General features: G+C 44.7%; 1 protein-coding gene and 1 long non-coding RNA gene across 5 annotated transcripts; one reads left to right on the top strand and one right to left on the bottom strand.

Moving 5' to 3' along the window:
• Positions 1-1,565: 1,565 nt before the first annotated feature.
• On the top strand, positions 1,566-22,720 carry ZC3H12D (zinc finger CCCH-type containing 12D). 3 transcript variants are annotated; one of them, XM_069786983.1, is made up of 6 exons: positions 1,566-1,832; positions 9,791-10,230; positions 15,297-15,436; positions 16,454-16,688; positions 18,472-18,578; positions 19,277-22,720. In XM_069786983.1, the coding sequence occupies exons 2-6, from the start codon at positions 9,848-9,850 to the stop codon at positions 20,308-20,310; spliced, it is 1,899 nt and encodes a 632-aa protein (XP_069643084.1). In that variant the 5' UTR covers positions 1,566-1,832; positions 9,791-9,847; the 3' UTR covers positions 20,311-22,720. The 3 variants fall into 3 exon arrangements, with proteins under 3 accessions (XP_069643084.1, XP_069643082.1, XP_069643083.1); XM_069786981.1 differs by having other exon boundaries at positions 1,566-4,475; positions 5,782-10,230; XM_069786982.1 differs by having other exon boundaries at positions 1,566-5,917.
• LOC104325174 (uncharacterized) lies at positions 22,358-25,209 on the bottom strand. Of its 2 annotated transcripts, XR_011325379.1 has the most exons (3): positions 25,040-25,209; positions 23,941-24,138; positions 22,358-23,190 (listed from the first exon to the last, which is right to left on the bottom strand). It is a non-coding gene; the product is annotated as an uncharacterized lncRNA (long non-coding RNA). The 2 variants fall into 2 exon arrangements; XR_719362.2 differs by lacking the exon at positions 23,941-24,138.
• Positions 25,210-26,879: the final 1,670 nt, after the last annotated feature.

The raw sequence follows: 26,879 nt of genomic DNA, 5'->3' as shown, positions 1-26,879 counted from the left end.
CTGCTTTTAGCCTGCTTTGTTAAAGAAATAAGGTTTGCACTGTCATACTGTCCTTGGTTCTTTTCCACAGCATGTTTTTAACATGCAAAAAAACTCTGGCCAAATTTGACAGGGATATGGAGATGGTAAAGCAATTGAGTTCTTGCTGCTTTTAGGAAATGGCAGTCACAGAAAGAGGAAAAAAAAAAAAAAAAAAGCTTCCACTCTGAGAAAAAGCTGGATTCTTGGTGAACACCAGAGATCCTCTTATGGGAGAGATGGTAAAAGGGACTTAACAGCGTGAAGAGAGTCAGCAGGCATTCCTAGGCGTCAGCTAGCCCCAACCACCTGTGGGACATACAGAACTTCTTGATGTTTAGAAACAAACACCCTATTTCAGGTGAATGTGCTTACTTCTTTGCAGCAGAAATGGCTTTTTTTTTTTCTCGCAACAGGAAAATGCTTAAGAACTGAAAGTTTGTACAGGTAGTGTATAGAAGTAAAACAGTCAATTTGCGTTGGTGGCCAAAGAGTCTTCAGAATAAAGGGTTAAAAAATAAGTACATCCAAAAGGTTTCATGTTTCTGATTTTCAATATGTATTAGTACTTTTAAAAATATAGCCGGTATTTTCAGATTGACAAAATTACCTTTTTATATTTTCAGGATGAAACTTTCAAACATGGATGTTCAAAAATTAAGCAATGCGACAATAAATGATAAATGACAGCAGAAAAGCTCCCTATTTGGAGGCAAGTACTTGATTTTAGGTACTGCTAAATAAGACTGCATTTCTAGGCTACTCTGGTAACACGGTGGAGGGATTGCAGTTCCCCTGGTACACGCCTGGATGGCTGAGCACTCTGGGTTAGGTGGGATTTACTGCTATGGTCATCGGAAGTTATGGTTGTGTACATGTGGTTCTTCTGGAAATGATACGAATGAGCCATATGGTCAGCTGAAACCACAAACATTTCCTGCTGTTTCTGTCCTGCTAGAGGTGTTGGAGAGGACGGGAATTTTTATTATCCAGGGGTTGGAGGGTTGACTTGTTTTATTCTAATGAGAGTTCACACTTCCCTATCCTCATTTCCTTTTCGTCAGTGCTATCTCCAACCTCAGTTTCAGTATTGACCTTTGGTGCTTGTGGTAGTTAAAAACCAAAGGAGAACAAAAAACCCCACCTTCCTCTCTAATATCGAGAATAAAATTGAAAATGTCGCAGCAGAAACATCAGCTGCTTCACTTTGACTTAGCTGAGGCCTGTTTGAAGGGGAACTCTTCATGCCTTAGGCTCTCTGTTCAGAGTTAAAGGCTTAAAAACCAGCTCCTTAGAGTTTTCTGTTGGATTCCCTTACCTGTAACAACTTAAAAATACGATGTAGAGTCTGTAAACTGTTGTATTCCATGGATAAGAGGAAGTTAGAGACCTATTTTGTAGTCATGCATTGCAATTCCTTTAGTTCTTTGTAGCTCTCTGTAGACTTGAGGTGGACTTGACCAAAACCATGTTATGAATGGAGTCTGGTCTTAAAGCACTAAAAGCAAATGAGAGAGGCTAGTCGTTTGCAACAGAAATCTCTCTTTAATCCCATGGACATCACACAAGTCAGTAGAAGTAGCATAAGGATTGTGTTCAAGTGGCTGTTATTCCAGGATAGGCGACACAGTAAGCAGTTACCCCAAAACATTTGTGATAACCCTGCATTCATCCTGGTGTCTGCTCTGCTTGATGGCTGTCAGCCTTCTTGCTGATGGCTTCCTCTTTCTTTTTTCAAAGGTCATCATTGTTTATGAAACTCCTCAAGCATAAACCCGGGATGTGCTCTGGGTGGGTTAAGGAGCTGGCAACATGTAAGCATTCTTCATCAAAATCCTGTTTTGGCATGACGACTTGGTGCATTTGCTCTGCCTTTGGGATGTGTGCTGAAAGAGTTGTTCTGCATAGCCCCATGCGTGGATGGAAAAGCGTGCCATGTGTCCCTGGTTCTGGGCTGCCAAGAATCTTTACTCTCTGTAGGTAAAGCTGTACCTGCTTCCTTCCACTTGTCAAAAAATCCCAACAACCACCCAAACAAAACAAAACAAAACACCACAAAACAAAGCACCCCCCCCCGCCCCAAACTATTAGTTGTTTGAACAAGCATATTAATTGCACATTTAAGAAGTTAAATTCAAAATTTTTCAGAAGCATTTCTGAATCTGTTGCTGCTTTTATCTTTGTTCATATCACCCTCCTGTAGCCTGATTTTTTCATATAAAAGTTGTATGTTATTGACAACAGGATTACCAGTTTTGCTTGTAGGCTTCCTAGAGCATGGATAATGTCTCTCCTGTTCTGTCAATCACCTGTTGCATACATAGGGATAGCATAAGCAATTTGAATAATGTTAAATTACACTAAGATTTATGTAAAGACTTGTTACAGGGCAGGTTTTTTTTGTGTAAAACTCTTCATCTGGTTGCTGACAGAATGTGCTTTTTCTCAGTGAGCAAGCCAGTATCATCTTGGTTAAAAGTGATAGCTGTGTTTAAAAGGTATCAGTAAACCATATCAAGGTTTAGGTCTTCCAAGTATACAATGAGTCGTTGAAGCTGAAAGACAGTTCCAAGAGCTTTCTGAAACCTTAAGCTGAACAGCAGTAAACTTTTGAACTTGAAACTTGTTTGGGACTTTCTGATTGTAAAAGGTACTTTTTATTATAAGCCCAGTGGAAAACACTTGAGTAATAGTATGTTTTTATACAAAAGGTGGAGGAAAAAATAGATATTTTAGGCAAAAACAAGTTGGCATCCTGCTACATCAGATCTTAAGATGGGATTGTAATTTTCCAAGATGTAAAAGAAGTTACCATTGGCTGTAGTACTGAAATCAGTTTCTTCTCTGTTCTCCCTATTGTGTGGTCAGATGGAGTGCTCACTACTGTGGCATAGTTTTGGGGAGGGAGGAAAGGTGGTCATTTTGGTAAGCATGTAAAAATACCTTTTCTACAGGTACTGGCTCTTTACCAGCCTGAATACAGTATTGCCTATCAATAACTGGTCCGGCACTCTAGCAGGACCTGTTGAGTTACTGATGTAAATTTGGGGGGTGAATACATGTCTCCAAGTCAAAATTGCCAGCATCTCCAACAGGGAGAGAATTTTACTGGCAGAAAACATCTAGACTTTGCCTAATGGTGTGTAAAACTCATATTTAAAATTGGGAGTGTAGGTCGTACTGTGTAACAGTGACTTGTTCTTTGTGAACCAGGAGATTGAATTGAGGGAGTATGGCTTGAGGGTCTGACCCAAGCCTTGCTGAAGGCAGCAGGGAGATTGTTCGGGGCAGGAGCGGGGGGGAACGTATTGGTTCCAGGAACTGTTTAAAATATTCCTGGCAATAGACCTGTATTTGATTAAGCATTTGCTTTATCCTGACTGTCTTCTGCTGGTTAGGGGCTAAAGAATTTTCGCTGTGATACTATGGCCACCTACACTTGTTTGATTTTCCCAGCAGGCGAACTTATTCAGATGAGGAAGACGGTAATAACGCTTTTCTCTGGTGCTGATGCAATAAATGACTGCTTCCTTTAGCAAAGCAAATAGCTCACTGGGGTGTGTAGACCAAAACACCTGTTCCACACTACAAGTTTCAAGAGAATGTTTTTTCCATACTAAAGTCTAACAGCATCGGGAAAGAGGTTTTGCACAGGGACCCTCCTTGAAAGTCATGGGGGGGTCCTCTCCATAGCCTCCAGGAGCTGCCACAACAAGGCTGTCTTGCTTTGAGGTTGGTAATGATTCTTTCTGGTGAAGGTCTAGTTGTTTCACAACCCAGTAAATCCTCAGTCTTCAGCTCAATGGAGGAATGAACATCCATTAGTGGGAGGATCTTCCCCTCTGAAAACACTGCAGCTCTTTCTCTCTTGAATGTAACAATGCCACTGAGCAGCAATAAATCTTTGTGCCGGGAAAACTTGGCGTGCTTGTCAGCACAAGGGAGCACAGCGGAGAAAGGAAATGTCTGTGAAACCACAGCCTTGGGCGCTCAAAAGTTTAGCTGTGCTGGTGAGCGAAAGGGTTTGAGACCATCTGAAAAATTAAATATGATCCTTTATTTCTCATGGTCTTCTGTGTCTCAGCTAGCTATCACCTAGGCAAAGGCTCTGAGCAGATTTCAGGAATTGGGTAAGGGTCTTCCTGGCTGATCATGATTTGAATGATGTTGAAGTGTTTTGCTCATGGCTTTTTACAGTAGGTGGGTTTAGTAATTTCATTAGAAATGGAAGACGAGTGCAAAATCCTCATATCTGATTTTCTTCTTGTTTCTTTTTATAAGCTCTAGTTAGTTCTTATTTATGTAGTAAAAAAAAAACATTTTACTGAGAAGCAGGAGTTAAAACGGTACTACACAATGTCGTGTGCTTTGCTCTATTGCCTTCCTGGATTATAAATAACACAGCAACTTTCTCTTTCCTTTCCAATAGTACTGCTCCGTGGCGGTCTTGTGATGAGGTATGTGGCATTCTGCAAGTTTAAATGGAGCAAAGATGATCCTTCTTCTCCAGAGATGTGGAGTCAAAGGCTCTGGGTGTTCTGCTCTTATAGCTGTTCCGGGCAGCAGCAAACTAATAGGTTTCTTTAGCTGTGACCTTAGGAACATTTTTCCTATTTCTGTAGCCACTAACCTGCCCAGCCAGACCTTTGTGGATCAGAGGGAGTTTTGTGCCCAAGGCAGGATAGATGAGGCAGTGTGCTGCTCTTTCAGCCTGTGTCTGCCAGGGCATTGCTTTTCAGAGCAGCAGGGCAGCCTGCGTCCCAAAGCGGTCCCAGGAGTCTGGGTGTGATGCAAAGGCACATCCATTGACTGGAACCAGCTGGGAAGCTGTGGTGAGGCTTGCTTACCAGCAACTGGTCTTTGGATTAAACAGGATGCCGCTACCAAGGGTTTGGCTACCCTGCTTCCTCCCACAAAATACGCAAGTAGGGGGGAATTTCTGGCCAGGAAAGATGTGTCGCCTTGGGACAGTGGCAGAGGTGCTCTCCTGCAGCGGGGTCTCCCCATCCTCCCTGGCCCTGTGGGCAGAGGGCATCATGCCTGCAGAGCTGGCCGCAGCATCCCAAGGGTTCCAGAGGTTAACCCCTCCTTAAATCTCCAACCCTTCCTGCTGCCTAAAAGTGGATTTTGGGCATATTTGTTTGCAGTAAGGTAAGGAAGAAGCAGAGGAAAACCTTAGTTTTCTATTGGGAAGTGCCTGTCAGTCTTTGCTGTGGGCAGGCTGCATGTCTCTGAAATAGTCTTTTGATTGAGGCACCGGTAGGTTAGGGGGCTTGGTTTGAGTTTTGATATTTTACTGTAGTCTCCCAGAGCAGGTTCCCTCAGATGTGGAGGTGTTGGAATGAGGCTTTGCAATACCAGATGCTAAGCAAAATGCTGATTTTTAAAAATATTTTTTTTCCATGTGTCCCTGAAGGTCAGAAATTTGCCAGATGCAGGGGGAATGAGGCTGAAATAACTTGGTAAAGCATTCCTGGTGGAAAACTTTCCACTTGCCCCTGAATTCATATGCCGTTTTCTTACGGCCTGGTGTTGTGGATCCCTGCCACAGTAGGTTTGACTTATCTTTGCCTGTAACTCAGAACTGATCTGTGTTGGGAACATCTTTTTTTTTTTTTTTTTTTTTTTTTTCCCCCTTTTGAAAAATGAAGTGAAAGTTTATCAACCTGTACAGTTAAATGAGAGCTCAGCCAGCCAAATGAGGAAGTAAAACCTTCCTATAGAATGAGCTCTAACCTGCTCACTGCACTTGTTTGCTCTCAGTTGACATCAGCCTTGCCATAAAGCCTCTAAATACAGGCTGACGACTTCCTTGTGAGCCTGGTACTGCTCTGAATCCAGCTTCTGGCTCTTGAATGGTGGGACGATATTGCTGGAACGCAGAAAGAGCAGCTGTCAGGTAAGGTGCAGAGCAAGTGGGGCTCCCTGCGAGTACGGCTCGCGCTCTGGGGAGTTTGCTTTTATTGTTTTTGGCAAATGCAGCAGGGAAGGTGGGGAAAAGAAAGGCGAATCTTAGTCATCAAGACAACAAATGATTGGTCTTGATGTTAAGAGTTTATGTGCATCTCTGATTTGTGCAAGTGAAAATCCTTGTTTTTCTGAAAGCAGAGCAGCCCATCTTCTTTCAGAGAAACAGCTCATGGAAGGGCTCGAATGGGCTGGCAGGCTGAGGTGGTTTGCAGCGTGATTCTTAGGGACAGAGGAGGAAGAAGAGGCGGCCCAGACCTAAGGTGTGAGGTGGGAATGCTATCATGGCAGGGAGCTGTTGCTCATGAATGGAGTTATGGCACGTACACCTGGTTTAGAGAAGACTCAAACCTGCTCTGCCTTGACCAACGCCAGCTCTGGCTGCGGCCGTGTCCCCTCTGCCCCAGCTCAGGCAGGCAGGACGGGGCTTTGGGGGGAGCTTTGAGGAGCCCCAGCTCCCTCTGAGTCAAGCTGGTCCTTAGTGCGTTTCTGTGGCTGGAGCTGCTGCTCAGATGCACACCCACTGGGCACCTGGTGCTCTGTTTGCAAGTGGAGCAAAGACCTGGTGGAAGGACTAGACAAAAGTTATTCTTTAAAGTCATTCAAGATGAGGAATTGGAATATAACCACTACTTTTTTGGAAGCTTTTTACAAAAAATTCAAATTATTTTTTTCTAATCTTCCAAATCTGTCAAAATATAAAAAAGACAGAAGACCTTGACAGGTGTCTCAATTTTTTGGTCAAAAGTAATTATTTTTAATTGCTAAAATGTTAAGATTAAAATAGAATTTCGGAACCACGACTAAAGCCATTCCATGTGTGCCTGTGTGTGTATGTGTATGCAAGAGGGGGCACAACACTGTAGACAGAGAGGGGTGCTTTTTAAGCTGAAACATAGGATGGGCACATGATAACCTGTGGATAAATTTAGCCTGGAAACGAGAAGACTTTGGCTCTCAGTGGAGAGAAAACAAGAGCAGCTTCCCAACAGGGTCTGCTGAGGTGAGAGGGGAAAAGTGGCAGGAGGAAATCTAAGTAGTTTGAAAATGAAGGTCATAAAGTTTATAAATGGGATTACACAACCTGTTTGTGATAGCAAAAGCTGGACTCTGTGATGCACAATTTCTCCTCTTGTCATACATTTTTGCGTTGTTATAAGCAACCAACTGACCTGTTGGACTTGGGCACGCTACCGACTGTTTACTAACGTGTAAGTTAGTGATTTTATTATACTTTTAATTCTCTCTTTAGAAGGGTGACCTCAGTGTTGGCTGTGACCGAGCAGAAACCCAGTGGTTAAGTTTACAGAACTAGCATGTTGCTGGTGATGGCCGATACTGGATCGTATCAACCCCAGGCAGCAACACAGAGCTCAGTGTTTGCCACGCGTTGCCCCAGCTCACCAAACCGAAGGGTGTACAGAAGGGCCAAGCCTTGCAAATGCTGCCTCTGCCTGCCAGGATGCAAAGTGTGCAGACGTGGACCACGGGCTCGGGGCTTCCCGGGATGGGGCTGGAAAAGCGACGTGGCGAGCAGCCTTCATCCAGCGCGTGCTCGTGCGTGCTGCTGCTGGGGCTGCGAGGTGCACGCCGCGAGACGGACGTGGCCCCTGCACCCTCTGCAGCTGGAAAGCTGTCTGGTAAAATTGTGAAGGATTGAACCCGATTAAATCCAGGACAGATATATACACAACACAATGTGACGCTAATGTGGGAAATTTCTCTGATATAAAAAAAAAAAGCATCAGAATAGGTAGAAATACAGGTTTAAAAAATAATAGTGATGGCTATTAAAATATGTATTAATTGTTTTGTTTTCAACCTGAGGACAGAGAGCAACTAAAATTTTTCATTTACAGTAATTTATTAAAATAATCTAGACATAAAACCAAATCAAGTAGTACATGTTAAATGTTTGGAGCCACTGACTGCACACCTGGAAGCAGGGGCTTGCTAGCCCAGCTGTGACAGCTCCAGCTGTATTCAGATACAAAGATACATTAATGGATTTCAGTTCAGAGAGTAGTTATTTCAAAGCTGAGAAACCATTTCAGTAACGAAAAAGCAGGCAAATACCTTTTCATCCTCAGTGCATGAATTAAAAACAAGGATTAGATGTAAAAACTGTTACACTTGTGGATTGCACTGTGAGAAAAAACGGTGAAGCCCACTGGCTAAAATAAGCAATGCTTTCGTTTAGATGGAAAAATACACATGGTAACTGCTTTCCCCTTACATATATATGACATATTCAAGGTATTTTTTTATCTTACTGATGCTATTTGTCACTTTTAAACAGAGTGCCGGATTTCTTCCACAGAAGAATACCTGAAAGTTAGAAGGCTATGTAGAAAAGTAAAGGCCAAAGTTGTATGAGGTGGGGTTATAACTAATTATCAGTTTTTCCTGCTGAACTAATCGGTTTTAAATTAATGGAACCCAGTGTGGATTTCTTCCCCGCAGCCCAGGGGGCCTCTTAATGCCTCGGGGAGGAGCTGCACTCAGGCTCCTCTCCCATCTCCCTGTCTCCAGTACCTCCGTGCCTTCCTCCAGATGCTTTTGGCTTCTGGGCTCCTGGGGTGGCCCGCGGCTGGGCAGGGAGCTCCGGCCAGTGGGCTGGGGATGTGCAGGGTGGGCTGGGAAGGGGAGCCACCGGGTGCAATGTGGTTATGGCTCTGGGCTCATCATGAAGGTAGTTGTTTGGTCAGTTAATTCTGCATCATTTGCTGACCGCAATTAGTGAAGGGAAGAGGGCCGCCCTTATGTCCAACGTGTGGGTAGAAGTACCAGCCACGGCTTTTATCCAGGTAACACCAATAATTGCAGAGCTGTGGCAAGAAAAGCTTCGGTGCAACCATGCCAACAGTGACTGAAGATGTATGGCTTGATGGATGAGTGGTCACCATGCATGTCCTTCCGTTGTCATGCTTGTTGGGCTGAAGCAGCTCTGGCTATGCCTGCGTATGCTGCCCATTACCTTCATTTACTGGCTAGACCAGAAATGTAAATAGTGCAGTTCTGGAGAAGCTTGAAGCAGCTTTCTGCTGCTTCTGCACACTCATTTCTGGATTACCAGTTTCTCTTGACAATAAATATAAGTGAAATTGAAACCACTTTTCAGACTACCTGCTTCCAACCACTGCCCTGACAGCTTTCAAAAAACAAGCTGCTTCTCTGAATATAAAAGTCCTCACTGAAATAACAAATAACACGAAAAGAGTAAATCAGGCATCGGAACAGATAAGTGACAGAATTGCATAAGGTATGTTTATGTGTACGCAGATGGACACATACTAGGAAAGACAAAACTATAAAAAAAAGTTCCCAGCTACTTTGCAGGCAACATTTCCTTAAATCACTTGATGAAAATTGCTATAGTTGTTAGGTTGCTATGGCATCTGAGCTCATCCAACAACATTTGACAGATTTTTATCTGTGTCTCACAAACCACACTGAGCAAATTGAAAATCCCCGGTTACACCGTCCTTTGTATCATTTCCTGTGAGATAAGTCTGAAGAACAAACTTACGCATACAGCGTGTCTGTGTACAGACAGGCTTGCATAGTTCATGAAGTAGGATGACACCTGTCTGACATAACGCCTGGAGAGTGGCAAACATTGCATGAGACGCTCCAGTGCTTTTATAAATAAGAGTGGACCAGAAAAATGCTTTAATGCTTCTCTCTTCAGAGAGAAGACGGCTCATCAGATAGTCTCTTCGCTGTGCACTAGGCCAATAACTGAGATCACACGTTCTTCCTTAACACTTGTGTTTTGTTGTTTCTAATCTTTTCCTCCCTCAAGCTGATGCCTGTTGGACAAGGCTGGGAAGACAAGAGCACTGGGTTTAAAGGAACGTAAATGCCTGCTAAGATGGCACTGGCCAGTTCACTTTCTAGCAAACCAGTACCACCACGCTCAAGAAAAGTTTCTGCGGCGGGTGTGGAAGTGCACCAGAGCAAGCTGGATTTTTTCTGCAAGCTGGGCTATGGTAAGCAGGACATCTGCAAAGTGCTGGAGAACCTGGGCCAAGGGGCCCTGGAGGATGATGTGCTCAAAGAGCTGATTCGGATGGGGAGCAAACCTCAAGCTCTGGAGAGCCAGGCTCAGTCTTCCCCACTAAAACTTGTTGCCCGTGGATCATGTAGCACCACACCAGGGTCCAAGTGGCTTGGAGAAGATGAAGATGACTCTTCCGATTACTTGAGACCCATTGTGATCGATGGCAGCAATGTTGCAATGAGGTAAGCTCTGTTTCCTAAAAGGGAACTCTCTTCCTCTGAAGCTTTTGAATTTTAAAGCTGGTGGCTTGAAGTATGTTTTCATTTCAGGTGAGAGGAACGTTGATGTATTTGATGTGTAATGTACGAACCACCGCTGTTCCTTGGCTGAGGCACAGCTTGTAGGGACCCGCTGTCTCTGTGCCCGTAAATACGCACGCCAGATGCAATCACTGGCTCGCTCTGCATTTTGACCTTTTATAAGCCAACAGCTAGCTAACCACTACTGTTTCTACTGTTTATGGCAGTATGATTCAGCAGCTTGCTCTCCTGTTAGTTCACCATGATCTTTCCCTGCCTTTTCAAATGTGTACCTAGGATTTCTAAATCTCTATGCTGAGGTGTTTCCAGGAAAAGCTGGTGAACAGATAGACAGAACAGCCCAACTAACTTAAGAAGGAGAGGGAAAATAAGAAGACAGGTGACTGTGGTGCCTAACAACATTGCACTTGTACTGTTTTGACTTGCAAGCAAACTCCAACAATGTTCCCGGCTTGTATATTTTTGTTGGTTTTCGGTTTGGCTTCGTTTTTATGGAAATATCAGGGAAGTGGTAGTTGACTTGTACTGAATAGTCTCATTTCCTCCTTAATTAGTTCTGTTTCTGGGAAATGTCATAGCAACCCATCCTGGCCAATTACATTTCCTAAGCAGTGTCCTGACACTGTGAAAGCACTCTTACTGATGGGGAGCCTGGCACATCCATGTGGACGGGGAATCCAAAGACAGCAGTGGGTTGGCCTCTGTTTACCCCAGCAATATGAACAGCCAGAGGCTCCAGCAGTTGAGAGTCTGGGATGCGCTGGCTATCCATCGGTTTTACCCTGTTAACTTCCCTGCCCACGCAGCAGGGCCAAGCCTGTCCCCGCAGGTTGGGACAGGGCAGGGGAGGGCTTCCTCCTTCGGTTAGCTTTGGTGTGAGGTGAGGTGAGACCACATCCCCTTCGGTTAGAGGGCAAAGTGGACAAGTGCATCCAGAGCAACTGGAGACTAAGCAAATTATGCCATCTTCTGGGTGAAGGGAGAAATCCCATCCAAAAACGAGGGATTCCTCAGTCAGGGCAGCTCCTGAGGAGCGAGAAATAAGCAACAGAGCAAAATCGCTTCGCCTTGGCTGGGCCATGAGCTCGGTAGCCAGGTGTTAGGATGTCCTGCCTCCATGTGCATTTTCACCCTAGACCCTCCTTAGGGTGTCCTTCTTGCCTCTCTGCAAAAGAGATGAGCACCCATTCAGGCAGAGGGGCTGAGCTGAGCACCTGCCCTTCCGTTGCGTTAGGGGCAATACTACCCCGACTGGCCGTGTGCTCCATTCTTCTGGCACAACCTTGTCCTCACCAATTTACCAGGGCTTTTTTAGAGCAGGCTGAGGTGGACAAGGCAGAGAAGAGCGTTGTTTCCAAGATGGCAGAAGATGCAACCTTGCCGCTGAGCAGGAGGCCCAGAGTAGGCTGGTGGCTAATGAGATATAGTGCATGTTTTGAGCTTGGAGTACTCTGGGAAAGCTCTGAGATCATCCCGCTGTGCCAGCCTGTGCACGGGAGTTTGCTAGACAGAGATTATTTAAAACAAATGTCATTATAGGTATGTGCAGCAGATGGCTTGAGCTAGCATGTCATATTGCTTTCCTAGCCCACATGCCCACATAAATGGGTTTTCAAGAAGCCACGTGTGCTTCTGGCATGTAAAATCTAAAGCTTTTTGTAGAATAATTTTCAAAATTTGAGTCCGAGAGATGTTTGCCTGCTAGATTATTGAAGGCTGGTGTTTTGCTGTGGATTCCTCGTCTTTCACCTAAAAGGAATTAGAGGAATGTGAAGTACTTCTGAGTTTCAGAAAGGCAAAGGTTTTACAGCTCTTCTCAGACATCCCCAACCTCTGTCTTGATAAAGTTAAAGACTACCTGGATGATGGAGAAGACTATTGAGCATGTCAGTTCAGTTTGTACAGAACTGACACAGCCTGGAAGGAGCTGCTTTCCTCTCCTGGATGCGTTTCAAAGTGGTGCCGAATGGCATTTACTTTGGCTAATGGCACAGGCTTGGTGAATGCTTTTGGTATCCTCATTGTAATTTTTCTGGTTTGCTGCTGTCAGATAGAGAAGGGCTGTTTGCAGAATTCAGGGAAAAGGGATGTTAGGTTTCCTTGCTGGGTAAGCATCATCACCAACAACCATAAAAGTGCAGGAGAAGCAGCAGTTTAGGGATGAAGCTGTCAAAAAGTTGAAGCTTGGGGAGGCAGTTGCCTGTGTGGAGAAAAACATCGCGAGCCTTTGTATTTCTAGCTTAGGACTGGTGTTTCTGGAGCATTTCAGAGTTGGCGTTGAAGGCCCATTGTGGGGTGCAAGGTTTTGAAAAGGACGTATATGCCCCAGGGTAATAAAGCAAGTGAGTTGGCGGTCTCCAATCATCAATCAGCCTATCCATAGAAACTGAATGGAAAATAACCTTGCCTTCAGCCAGTCTCACTAGTCAAGCATCTCAGTACACTTTGCGTTTCCATCAGATGTAATGAGAAACGTAGCCATCTGCCAGCCTATCCACAGGGAGCGGGCAGGATGGTTTGGCAAGGCTAGTGGAAAAAATAAATGGAGTTGTGTTAATACGAAAAGGGAACTGTCATAACCCTATTCACTGCACACCGAAGAGGCTACCTAGTCTAGTGCTTGTGCTTACACCTAGTTTTTAAGCTGTGGTAGGTACAGAGGCCTCTTCCTAGGCCAGCGGAGTCCTGCGTTAGGCTCTCTCCCTTCTGCCAAAGCTGTGGCTGATGCTGTGTCATGACCAGGTGGAGATGGGGCCATTCGCAGTTTTCAGAAAGAGTTATTTCGACTAAATGCCTTCTCAAAGGGGTTGGAATTGCATAATTTAAAAAGGAATCACTGCATGATAATTATGCCTTAATTGCCAGAGTCACAGCAAGGCCAAATTGCTCCTTCAGCTTCTGAGAGATGGGCCTTGCTATCTGTGACCCAAGTGCAATGTACCCTGTGGCTGGCGGGAGGGAGAGAGTTGGGACTGAGTTATGACAGATCAGTTATGGTCCACGGACTACGGGGATGCGTGGGAAAGGTGACTGACAGGAGCCAATCTGTTGTCAGGTGACACAAATTCACCACACAAGGAGAATGTAAAATTTTAAAGCCCCTGCTCCATTGCACGGCAGACATTGGTGTTCAGTTGTGTCGACACTGCAGCATGCTGTGCGTGTACATATTCTTTTAGATACACGTTCCCCAGGCTTGGCTGTAGCAATGTAGCAGCAACTGGATTAAGTGATAAAGCTGAGAAACAATTCCAGGTGCCTCTTCTCTCTTGTTCTGCTTGGCCTTTTGGCCGAATCACTTGTGCTTGGGTGCTTCACTTTCTGCACTGGGGGTACATCTAGAACTACTTTCTAAAACTGACAGGGTCATATATATGAGTAGTCAATGTTAAAGCAGGCTGTTGCTGAACTTGTAAGTTGTGGTATTAAAGATGTACCTAAACTTCCTTTTAAAGGGAGTTAACTGAAAAAGTCACCTGAACTTTCAAGACACCTGTCCAGGTGACTTTATACCTATCCTGGGTAGATCCTATCCTTTAAAACCAAACGAAACAGCTGTTCTAGAATGGAGATTAGGTGTGTTGAGCGCATCAGACCATGTATTATTGGTGAGGGTTTTTTAAGACTTCCCATTGCCTGGGTATCTATTAATAAACAAGCAGGTTTCTTCCTCTAAATCGTACTATTTTTCATTTGTGGTCACACTTTCAGCACTGGGACTTTTATTAGGTGTAAAACAGAGCTTTGGTTATGAGGCTGATGTAGGCAGAACCTAGAGATGCATTCCTGGGGGACGGAGTGGGGAGAGGCATCTAAGACTGTGGCATTGCCCTCGACTGATCTGTCACCGCAGGTAGGTGTAGTAACCAAGACAGTCATTTACAAGTACGTTTTGCAGAGGTGAAAGCCTGAGTGAGACTGTGGCGATATTATCCAGAAAGCTCAAAGTACAAGGATGAGGTTTCTGTAGATAATGTGAGGGCATTTATCCATTTTAGGACTTTGTGTGGAGTTTATTTCTGTTTACTTGTGCAGAGATGGTTAACAAATTACCTTCCTTTACACGTGCACTGCACTGTAGTCGCATTTTAGATAAGCAAATGACAAGCAATGAGAACTTTCAAAGGGGGGAGAAACTTCGGAAGGATATCACCCCAATTGTTTCTCTTGAGGTCGTTTTCTGTGTCTTGCTCTGAATATTGATAATTCTTCAGAACCTGCCTTGCCTGCATCCTCTACGGCACCCGTCCTAGGGCTTTCCTACCTCTCTGTGCAATGAAGACAAAACCCCACCAACTAGGGCAAGATAAACATGGGCCTGAGGTGCCTGTGGCCATCTCCACTGAGGCCTTGTCCCTTTTTTGGTGTCCTGGGTTAGGTTCTCTGTATTTCCCATCCTGCCTTTTACAGTTTTCCTTCCCCCATAGTTTGACTCCTGTTCCCAGGAGAGGTCAGCGGCTGAATGACCTGCGATCACACTTGCAGCTGCCTTAGACGTTAAAATCCCTAATGTCACTGTTACCACAGAAGAAAATTCCCGCATTTTGTTTCTCATAGGAGAGCCTTGTGGGTTTCTGCCTGTGTTGGAAGAAACTCTCACTCCTCAAACCATTAGCAGATGAGGCATGTGAAGGGTCTAACACAGCCTAAGGTCTTGCTTGTACTTTAGGAGCCAAGTCCATCCAGATACAGATGGAAGCAACAGGCTTGGGTAGCAGGCAGGTCATGGAAATGGGGGATAGGATACCTCTGGTTTTAAATATCCAAACTGCTTCAGATAACAAGTTTCTAGTTCTACTGGAGGAGGTGTTTGGATCTGCCCAACCAGGACACCCTGCCAGGTTGTTTTCTTGGAAACTGGTGAATGACACAAAAGCTGTTTATTTTGCCATTTCATTACTGGCTCAGTTAAAGAGAAGTCTAAGCTTCTTGAAAGCTTTGCCTCACCATCCTCCTCCTTTTTTTTTTTTTTTTTTTTTTTTTTATAGTCATGGAAACAAAGAGATATTCTCCTGCTGGGGGATCCAGCTGGCAGTGGATTGGTTTCGAGAGAGGGGGCACACATACATCAAGGTTTTTGTCCCACTCTGGAGAAAGGAGCCCCCTCGACAAGACAGTCCCATTGCAGGTAGGTCACCATCCTGGGCATAATTTGGCAACCCTTGGGTGCAGGCCGGAGACAGGGGATGTGAAGAGCCCGGTGCAGTTTTGCCCTGTAAAGTCAAACACAGTGCAAGTTGTGTATCAGGTTTCCATCACTTAAATTAGTCATTAATTTACTGCCACAAGCTCCTGACTAGCAACTAAAACTGCTTACAAGGCTTTGTTACGCTGCTTTGAGTCTTCTGCTTTACAAACACAGCTTGCTGCCAGCTGAGTTAAAGGAGTTTGTCAGCTTGCAACAAGTCCACAGAGCTTTTAAGGCCAGCCAGGAGATGATGACATCATTGCACACATTATCCAAAGGCAGCAGTATCCGAAACGTTCACTACTGCATGACTATTATCTGTTAGCCTATTACCCTGGTACAGGAGATACATGGGTTCCTCTTCCAGAAGAAGGAATTGCATCAGCTGAAGTCTGTGGAGGGGGTCAGATTCAGTTTGTATGGAAATAGACCTGCCAGATTAGTGCTAGCAGCTTGGCGTCTGCAGATGAGGCGGCTGGGGATCCACCTTACTGCATAGCAGGAATGACAAGAAGTCAGAGTGTCCCCAATAGCAGCAAAAGAAGTTTCTTTATTTTATCAATCAGGCACATTTTATCTCCAAGTTAAGTTCATGTCAGGGCTGGTTATGAGCTTTCTAGCATCTAGCAGGGTAAAAAGGGCACTACAGGGGTTCACTATGCCTCTGGTGTAGAATTCAGGCCATCCTTTTACAGATAAGACTTAAAAATAAAAAAGGGTATCTCAAATTTTACAAGTAGATGCTTTTGTAAAAGACCTAATTTTCAAGTTGCCAAATAACCACCAGATATCAGTGCATCTGAAAATCATACTGCTGTAAGTTGCCTAAAGGGATGAAACATCTTTAGATTCCTGTAGGTTTCTAGCACATGATTAAGACCTGGTTATTATTAATTAATTAGTTTCTCTTTTTAAAATACTTTTTTCCCTTTCTATTTCTGCCAACCACCCCACCAGATCAGCACATTCTTGAAGAGCTCGAAAAGCAATCGATCCTTGTGTATACGCCATCCCGGAAGGTGAAAGGCAAGAGGGTAGTTTGCTACGATGATCGCTACATAGTGAAAGTTGCTTATGAGAAAGATGGAATCATTGTTTCCAATGATCATTACCGGGATCTCCAGAATGAAAACCCTGAGTGGAAATGGTTTATTGAGCAGCGACTACTCATGTACTCTTTTGTCAGTAACAGGTAAGAGACAGTTGTTAAGCAATCTTGAATTTAAACATTAAGGGCCAAGACAGCTCCAACATCAATGCACCTCCCACCAGTAACAGAGTATGCGAGCCTTTCTCTGAAGGGAATTTACTGCAGCTTTTCTTATCTCATTTCTTTAGTTTCTGCTCCCTTAGCTTTGGTCTTAAACCCCCCATGTCACTCTTCAATGAATTTCTCTATTTGAATGGGAGCATTAGTGACCAGCTTTGCTTCTTTCCAATCCAAACTGGGATGTGAAACCAAGGCTTGGTATCTTTTAATTTCTATTTCCTGGAAGGAACAGAATTAAATCCGTGGGAGGAGGCTGGCTATCTGGCAGTATTTTTACCTCCCCTACAAGGCAGAACAGCACTTTTTCCTATGCTTTTGTAATCCTAACTTTCTAGAAGAAGAGAGAGATGAGAAGCTGGTCTCTCTGGCCCTTAAACCATCCCCATTGGTGAAGGTTTTCATTAAGGCACTTGCACCGTGCCTGTGAGACTAAGCTGTGCGCTCCTCAGTCTGTATGTACTAACCTTGTCCGAGTTTCCTAGCAGCAGAGGTGTTCACTAGCCATCAGTTTGGCTGGGGAAATGCACCTGGAGACATCCCGTGTGCACGGAGGAGTGCGAATGGAGAAGCCACCTCACACCGCAGCACTCACTGTGGGTCAGGATGGAGACTTGGCTCTCCTGCCATCAAAATTGGATGGAAGTGCTTGGCACTGGGTTTCAGTTTCCCTGGAACGTCGTTCGCAGGAATGCAGTCGCTGAACATCAGCATGCTGTATTTCTCAAAGCTCCAGTCCATTATCTCTGACTACCACCAGGCTTCTTTCTTTCCTAATTACTAATGGGTTAGGCATATCTATATGGTATTTTCCTTCCTATTTCATAGGGATTGCCAGACCTTTGCAGAACCCTTCCCTCAGAAATTCTAGCTGTTACTGTGAAGCCCGTTTGAATAGTTTCAGCAGGACCCTCTTGCACAGCTTTGGGAACCTCTCTAAAACCACAGCCTGAAGTTGGATGTTTCAGTCCCATTGTGTGGATAACCAAATTCCCTGAGTGCATCCCTTCCCCTCCTGCCCGTGACTCCCATCATCCAACAGAGAGTTGTTCCATGGGTGGGTGCGGTGCAGATTCCTTTGCAAATAAGTCCAGAGATGCTAATTAGTTTTCTTCCTGAAGCATCACATTCAGGTACTGGCATAGAAGAATAAAGAGAGTTATCTGAGCATTTCGCTGGCCTTGTAGCAGGAAGCCTTTACTGAATCCTTGAAAAAGGCTGGGCTTGTTTATCACACCATGTGCACAATCAGCTGTAACTCCGAATTAACTGCTGGCTTTTTAATCCTCATTCTCCTACAAGTATTTAGTAAGAGAAAAGTGAGTTTGCTGTGGAAGGGAGCTGATGGTGAGGTTTGCAGTGCTGGGACCACAGAAGAGTTTGCTGCGCTGCTGCTGCTTCAGAGAAAAACAAAGAGATCCTGCCACAGCTGAGGCTGCTGGCTGGCCAGAGCTGCACCAAGCTGCCATGCCTTTCCAGTTGTTTTATGTTATTAGGAAAAAACAACAACTACATGAAGCTAAAGCATTGTTGTCTTGGCAGGCAGGAGGGCACCGTGTCTGGTAAGGCAGCCTGAATCCTGAAGGCCAGGCCACAAAAGGAGCATGAAGATTTTCTGCCCTAAGCTTGTGCCGCAAGCTGTGATTGCACTTCAGCTCCAAAAGCTCAAGGTGTTTTTGTTACCTCTGTGACTTTTTTTCTTTTTCAGGTTTATGCCTCCTGATGATCCACTAGGCCGGCATGGACCCACTCTTAATAACTTCCTCAGCAAAAAGCCAGTGCTTCCTGAACCAAAGTGGCAGCCTTGCCCCTACGGTGGGTTTCTCCCTGTGCTGTGAACTGCCACCCCTCTTCCTCCTGGCCCTTGCTTCCCAGCAGCACTTTTACTTCGGCTAAGGGCAAGTGCCATTGCCACGTGCTGTCCTGCTTCGCGTGGCAGGGACTTGGGTCAGGGCTGCACAAACGCGTGATGCTTTTTCCTCTCCTGCTTGAGTGGCTTCAGCCTCGGCGAAGGCTGTGGCTGTGCTGACACCCCCCTCACCCCCCCCAGCCTGCACACCCTTTTCACTTTGCAGAGTGGACTTGTATTGTAGTGCTTGGGAAAGGCCATCCAAATATTTCCCCTCTCTCCCCTCCCAACAGCTGTCCAGCAACGTGCAGGTTTCCCAGAGGTAAATCCCTATACCATTTTTTAAAGCAACCCTTTGTAGCAGCAGGTCTCCCAGCCCACGGAGTGCAGCAACTGGAACATAAATGAATTTCAGACAATTCCAAAATAGCAGAAACTTGCTTTCACTGCTGCTTCACCTTGCAATACTAGGTCACCAATATTTAAATCTGGGGTCAAAAGTACTGAACTGGAAAATAGCACTTCCTCTCTTTGCTGTTTATGCTTACCATGCCCCTGCAAATGCACAGCGCTGAGGAGAAGTGATGGGTGTGTTAATCGACGTGGGTGCTAGCGACAACCTCCTGTTTGATTTTTTTTTTTTTTTATTTTTTTATTCTTTCAGGTAAAAAATGCACCTATGGCAATAAATGCAAATTTTACCACCCAGAGAGACCACATCAAGCTCAGCTCTCGGTTGCTGATGAACTCAGGGCCAAAATCAAGGTCATGTTAAGCCTGGGGAAAGAGGAGGAGAAGTGCAACCGCTTGCCATACAGGACCGGAATAGAGCCTGCACCCTCTGACGCCTGCACAGAAACGCAGCGAGAAGCCAGTGGCTGCGCAGGGGCTTCCTGCTACCCAGGGTGGTCCCAGGGAAGCTGTCCCGAGCAGCCGTCCAGTGCCTGGGCCGGCAGCCCCGGCTCTGACCTGGGGGTGGACCAGAGGTTGCTACAGCCAGAGCTGCTGCGAGACCAGCCGCTCCTGGAGAAGATGTCAGCGCTATCCGTTGGTGATGACACCTACGGCTACAACTGGTCCATACGTACCTCTCAGGACAGAGAGGTGACGGACAGCCCTCATCGCTGCGGTGACCTCAGGCACAACCTGTACTCGCTTCATCACGCCCATAGCTTGGACCACACCTGCATACCGGGATGCCCTTTCCAGCAAAGGGTGCTCCCGCCGGCGCCGGGCAGGATGCTCCCAGCTCCCAGCTGGCCTCAGGAGTGCTGCAGCATGCACGGCATGGGTCAGAGGAGCTGCTACGTCCCTCATGGTGCTCAGCACAAACAGGCCCTGGAGACTCAGCACCTTGTTTTGCCACAGTCCGCGGCTCTTCCCCCCGACCTGCTTCACTTGTACAGCGAGCAGCAGCAGCACCGTTTCCCCAGCCGGCCCCCACAGCAGCCCTTTCTGTTAGACTCCAGCAACAGACTGGGCTTCTTCCAGAAACCCCATGCTTACCCTGATGCCTCTTACAGTGACTGCTGGCCTGCCCCAGCTGCAAGGACACCCTCTGCCCAGCAGGCAAACGTACACAGGGAGCTGTGCTCTCTTTTTCCTTACAGCGAGGTGAACCACGTCATGGCTTTGTACCCTGATATCAAGGATATTGCTAGCTTGACTTCACCGATTCAAAGACACAGAAACTTGTGAAACCATCCCCATCAAGCCTTTCCAACAAGCACAAGTCCTGGGGCAAAAAGATGCTACTCTGAGGCTTAACTAAGTGTTATTAAAGGGCTTTATGGTAAGGGTTATAGCTGTCCCAGGAGCACAAGTCCAAGCATCAACCAGCTGTGGCGCATGGGGCATCAAGTCAGGGCAAAGACTGCTGTTCATTGTGGTGGGATCTCATTCACCTCCCACGGGAGTGAAGGGGAGGGCTCAGGCTAACTGGGCTATCAGCATTTGAACCTCACTAATGACTGGGTTCAGGATGGCATAGAACTTCATTAATGCCTTGACACACTAGACATGTTTTTAAAGTCCTGACCTATCGTTCAACTACCATAAAAGAACCATGCTCTGTGGTCCCCAGTAAAGGGCTCTCCACAGACCCCCATGAATGCTTGCTCAGCTAGCATAAAAAGTAATTATTTGGCCTATTTTCCCTAAAACAGGGCTGTGCTCTCTGCTAGAAGGCATCTTTGGGTCCGTATTATTGCCTGATACAGGCCCAGCCCTGTATCAGTAAGCTTTCAAAGATGCATCTTGAGTTTATAAACCAATGGTGTGCACAGACTAGGAGGGGTGGTGGAGGTACACCAGAGTGCTTGAAGATAGCTGCAGGTACACTTCTCAAGGATCACGCCCAATGTAAGTCAAATCAGGGAAGTCATCTTCAATATAAGTCCTGATGTAGACTGAAGACTCAGGCTTGTTAATTAAAAAAGAAGAAATCCAGATGATGCCAAGGGGAAAAGAAGAAAAAAAAAAAAAAGAGAGAGCTTTAAAATGTCTCTGTTGTATCAAACAAGAAAACTATTGTGGACTCAACTGTTAATTACCAACCATGGTCCCATAATGCAATTACACAGCTGATTTATGATTACAAACATTTAAACTGAGTTCTGTTGGGACATGTTTGGTTTTCAGTAAGCTGTAAAGCTGCTAATCTCTGCATTATTCCACTGAATTCTTCAGGTTATAATTCAAGTATTAAGGTTGATCCTAAAGGTTTTTGGCATTTTACCGAAGTTTAAGTATGTCAGTGTGACATGTTTTAAAGCATTTTTAACACATTATAAAATGGTCATCTAGAATACTTAATTCTGAAAAATGTCTTTGTTTTTTGTTTTTTTTTTTCTTTTCCATTCCTCTTAGCACTGATGCTTCATCAAGTCCAACATTCAGGTGGGATTTACAAACTCTCTGACCCTGCAGTATCTCTGTTAGATTCTTCTCTGAAGTGCAATCAGTGATGTTGCTCTTAGGCAGGAATTAAACATGGCCCTCACTGACAACTCTGAATTCTCTTGCTTTCAAAAAGGTGACTAAGGAGTAGTAAGTTACAATTAATGACATTATCACATGATGCATTTTTTGAAGGTGGTGATAGTTTGACCTGTTTCCCTCTGCAAACCACCAGCAGCTTTTTTTTTGGTGGTGGTGGTTAAAGAATCTTCAGGAAATAAGTATGCTGTTTCCATTCAATGTCTTATGGCCATGCAGTTGGCTCCAAGAAATTCTAATTTGGAGTTTGGAGGTATGATTTATCTTCACAGAATGTGACAGGTTTTTCCATATGTCATGAATTTTCCTTTAATTATAGTCATAATATATATATTATAACTGGGTCACCAGAATGGCTTATAAATTTATCCACTGCATATTACATAAAGATGAGAAATGACATTAAAACAAAACTATGGCATAAATGCCCTGTGAAATGCTTTGAAAAGTACTTGTGTTCCACAGCCATCATTAGTTGTGCTGAAATATGCCACACACCACACTTAACACACTGAAGCGACCCGAGACATTTCATGGATTAAATGCCTATATTGTGCCTATGCAAGGCCAGGCTCATGGGCTTGCCTAAGCACCTGTACCGGAGCTTTCCCAGCTACTGCTGTACACATATGTACACTCACAGAGAAAGTGTGAATGCAGAGTGGAAAAATACCTTCCACATACTCAAACAGAGCAAGTCCCAAATGACAGCATTTGGAAAATGTACACACAGCAATAGGGCAGGATATAACCATACATGTCAACATTTATTTTTATGTCTGGAATGTACGTTACATATTTCAATACAGAAAGCATTTAAAATCTATAGGAAAATTGGCACGCTGCCTTTCTATAGGGCCTTTGGCTTGCTGGAGACATGTGCATAAGCTTTTCTCCTTTTCCTTTGAGGATGCACAGGAATTTGGTGGTTGTTCAAAACCCTCTCTTGATGTTTAATAACTTATTTTTCTTTCATTTCTATCTGTCTTTCTGGGGGATCTTTCAGTAAAATACATAGAATGTGCATTCTGCTGAGAAAGTGTCTGAGAAAATAAATCAGACTTTGGCACTGAAGAGAACTCGATTTCTCTTGGCTCTTCTCCTGACCAGAGGGTTTTTTCTCATGGAGCTTTTGTTGGAAGGGCAGCTCAGCAGCAGTGCTGTGTCACTGCCTGCTTGAGAGGAACTCTGCTGCTGGCCCGGAGCCCACGGAAAGCACAGACTGTTCCGTTATTTCACCACAGCACAAGCATCTGGGACTCAGGAGTTTCTGCTGCAGACCCTCTTACACTTTCCAAGACAGGAGGATTTCTTTTTGGCTTTGTCAGCTCCTGAGGTAAGGGAAGGGGCTGCTAACAGAAAGGAGGAGGCAGCTTTCGCACAGGCAGGGTAGAAGGCTGTTGCTATTTGGTATCTCTGCTGAGATGCATTCGAGTCCAGCTCTCGTTGCCAAGTTGAAAATGAATCCATAAATCCCAACAGGCTTGGAAAGCCCTTGGTGTTCTTTGCTTTTTGGTTGTCAAGACTCTTAGAAGAAGCTGGAAGCAGTGGGAGCAATCCTCCAGGCGATGGGCTGCTTTCCTAAGGGAGGATTACAGAGCTGCCAAGTTCATTTTAAGATTTAAAAAAAAGCCCCAAAACTCACAAGAGAGAATCCTCTTCCTTTGTCTACTCTCACCCTTTCCCAAAAAGTTAGGAAGCCATAGACACCCTCCTTGGTGAGAGGCTAGGGAAACTAGATACAAACATTTCACTGAGAAGTCTTGGGTAGAAGTCACCCCTGCAACAGCTCCTCAGCATAAAAAGGGGGAAAAGAGAGCAGTCCGCTGCACCCGATGCAGCCCTGGGCAGCTCACGGTACCTCCCTCCCACATCTTCTTAAATATAGAAATTTCTCCATCACAGAACATTGATGACAAGTCTACTAATTGGGTGAGCTTAGATACTATAAAAATTAATGCCATAAGATGGTCTACAAAGTATATAATAATCTTGCTCTGTATCAAACACTTTTATTTGCCAATTATTCTGAGAACTTTTGCTAATATTTTAACTCACTTCCCATAAGAGCTGGCACACTTTATAAGCAAATATTTGAACTAATCACAAACAACTAAAAAGAACAAGATTATGTTTTACAGCTTCTCTCCTCCTTAAAAAATATTGGATTGCTAGGGAAGAACAAGCAAGCCCTGTACTTCAAGTGTGACAGACCACCTCTGCAAGTCAAAAAAATCCCCAAAGCCTCTGCTGAAAGCCTTCAACAGACAGACTCCTGTCATGGACACAGGTACTTATATCCAAGACAAAAAATCAGATATTATCTTTCACCTTTTGCACGGACTTTCCCCAAGCCAGGAGTGGGAACACCTCAGTTTTACTCCTGGAGCCATCACTCATTCACTCTGCCACCACAAGCCCTTTGCTTCTCTGCCTCAGGGTGCATCTGCTCTGCATTCACCCACATATATACAAGACGGCTGTAGTATTTACCTCCTCTGTGCTGGTGGGACTGGGATGCTTTGAATCCTTGAGAAGAACAGTTTAATATTACAGCACCGATCGTCATTACCATTATTAAGAAAGCGCTAGGACTAGCAATCGATAGTGAAGGGGTTTTTATAGCATTTAGCCATGTCCCTTCTCTGCCCTGAGTTGGGCTCACCGCCTTGAAGTCTTCTTGCAGCAGGCTCGGAGGAACTCTTTAGTAAGGTGTACTGATGTGCTGACTTGGCAAATGCAATCAAAATGGACATACAAATGGAGCAAAGCTGTGAACGCAGTGATTTGTGGGGACAGCACATGGAAGGCAGCTAGCCAGAATGTTAGGACAATGCGTGCAGGGCTGGCAGGCCTCTGAAGGCAGCAAGGAAATTAGGCAATGTGCCTCTGCTGAGGAACAGCACTATCGGAATTGCTCACTGTAACCGCACTGCCAGCTCCTTCTCTTTGCCTTTCCCCTGTGTCACGCAGTTTTTCCTCAGCTTCCCTAATTTTTACACTTTTTTTTTTTCTCTCCTGTTCTCACAGGGCTCAGGATTTCTATCACACTCTTTATGGAATGGGTCACAAGTTAAAAAAAACTTCCCCCTCCCATTGCCTCTCCTTCACCTCCGCCAAACCGGCCACCCCAAACGCTTGTTTCATGCTCCCTTCGCTTCCCTGCTCCCTCCCTGCCCCGGGTGCTCACCTCCTCCCTTGCTCTGCCGCACACTCCTGCTCAAGCCCAGATAGCGTCCTATCTCTCACTTCACCCGTGCCCTGCAGTTGAAGGTTTTTTTCTTTTCTTCTTCTTTTCTTCTTCTTTTCTTCTTCTTTTCTTCTTCTTTTCTTCTTCTTTTCTTCTTCTTTTCTTCTTCTTTTTTTTATTTTTATTTTTAATATTGTTTGGTTTTGGGTTCTGCTGTTGTTAAAACCATGACATAGATACCTTTAGCCTGGCCAAGATCCAATATGCTCAGGCTGTTTTCCCATTGCGCCCTAAAGCGGTCTTCCTGGCAAAAGCTGTCTGGGGAAAGAAACAGAGGCAAAGTTACGTTCACAGGTGCTTGTGCTGACTTCGTACAGCTTTCTCTTCTCTAAGGATCAAACGGCATGCTAGCAGAAACTCAGCCACCATACACACTTAACTACCTTAAATCCTACTGTAAAAGCAACGTTCATCCTTCACCTACCATCACCAAGACTGTACATTTGAGGGAGTTACTAACACTACTGGTTTCATACAGAAGACAAATGGGCATCAGGACACCGAATGGCAGAACAAAACCATAAACTAGAAGCAGGCAGCAAAACATGGATGGCATAAAAACCAGCCAAACTGGACAACTGGAAATAATTTTCTCATAGAGGACCAAAAAGGTATTAAATAGAATTAAAGAAACATAGAGCTGGTAGAAGCAAGTATAGTACATTACAGATGACACGATAAACCTTGGAAAGGTACTGCTGTGCAAAGTAAGATTGAAAAGGGTGGCTGCCATCCATCTGCACACTCACAACACTGAGCAAAGTGGGGTCCAGCTCTCCTATGACTGTCAGCTTGCTGAATTTAGTATCTGTAATTTAATATCTGCAGAGATCCCAAACAACTGAGAAAACAGCTAAATAAGAAGCGGTATCAACTACAGTAACTGAACTACAAGGTTGAACACAAAGACAAGACAAAGATACCATCACCATCTGGTGATTTGGTTTCCAGATTAGACCTAGTTTTACTATAGGATTAATGTTCTCCTTGCATTGTCAGTGGAAGAGCTGCAGGGAGATGAGAACTGCCTAACAGGACTAAAGAGCAACCAACACTTGCTGGGAGGGGTAGCAAGAGAAGCGCAGAGGAACATGATGGCTTTTACCACTTGAAGTGGTAAATGGCAAAATGCACTTCATAAATAAAACCACATTCTGCAGTTCCAGGGGAACCAAAGGCACAAATGCCACGATAGCCTGGCAAAGGCTGCAGTTTTTAGCAGGGAAGCAAACTTGGCTATAGTTTGTTATTGCCGAAAAATACACAGCCATTGGCAAACAATTATAAATGTTACTCAAAACTATCATCGGAATGAGAATTACCGAGATCTCCCCACAGGAGGTCCTGTTCGGAAGAGACTGAAGGGAATACAGAAGCTTGTAAAAATGTTATTTCCAGCAGGGAAACATTCTCAGAGAAGAACTTCAGCATCTGAATATCCTTTTGCTTGCACATAATATATGACATATGGTGAATTGGAGCACTGGCTTCACTTAAAGAAACAGATGGAAGATCTTTAAACCTCTAGACCATTTTTCTTAGGTTACATAGGTCATATTTAAGCCTTGCAGAAGGGGAAAAAAAGAGTATGTTTAAGCTGAAGTCAAAGTAACAATATTATGGAAAAAAAGGGGCAGAGAATCCAAGTTCTAGATTAGTAGAAGAGTAGAAAAAAATACTCTCCAGTGGTTATATCTGTTCCTCTTTTATGATATTGATATGCAACCGGGGATAGTATTTGGGAGACACTGGTTTAGGTCAGACTCTGCACTTTGCTCTTTGATATTCTAATGTTTGTATTTGTCCAAGGGAGCTTAAGTAGAGGTGTTGAAAGAAAAAGTATAAACACCCAAGTGGAATACCTCTAGGAAAAGTCTACCAATTGACATCTGTAAGACATACACCAATAATATATTTTTAAAAACCATGATGGCCAAGTCCACCACAAGGTGTCAATGTGGTAGCACTAGCAACAGGATTTGCTGCTCCAGGGCTGACTTTCACAAGCCAGTGCCATCCG

Source organism: Haliaeetus albicilla, chromosome 7, assembly GCF_947461875.1.
Source record: "Haliaeetus albicilla chromosome 7, bHalAlb1.1, whole genome shotgun sequence".
Classification (NCBI taxonomy): Eukaryota; Metazoa; Chordata; class Aves; order Accipitriformes; family Accipitridae; genus Haliaeetus; species Haliaeetus albicilla.
Note: the sequence above shows the minus strand (reverse complement) of the source record. Positions and strands in the feature narration are given on the sequence as shown.

Excerpts from the sequence above, each read along its gene's own strand:
- ZC3H12D (XM_069786983.1), top strand. The coding sequence starts at position 9,848 with ATGCCTGCTAAGATGGCACTGGCCAGTTCACTTTCTAGCAAACCAGTA. Across the intron at positions 10,231-15,296 it reads GGCAGCAATGTTGCAATGAG|TCATGGAAACAAAGAGATAT; the intron begins GTAAGCTCTGTT and ends TTTTTTTTATAG. Across the intron at positions 18,579-19,276 it reads GTGGCAGCCTTGCCCCTACG|GTAAAAAATGCACCTATGGC; the intron begins GTGGGTTTCTCC and ends TTATTCTTTCAG.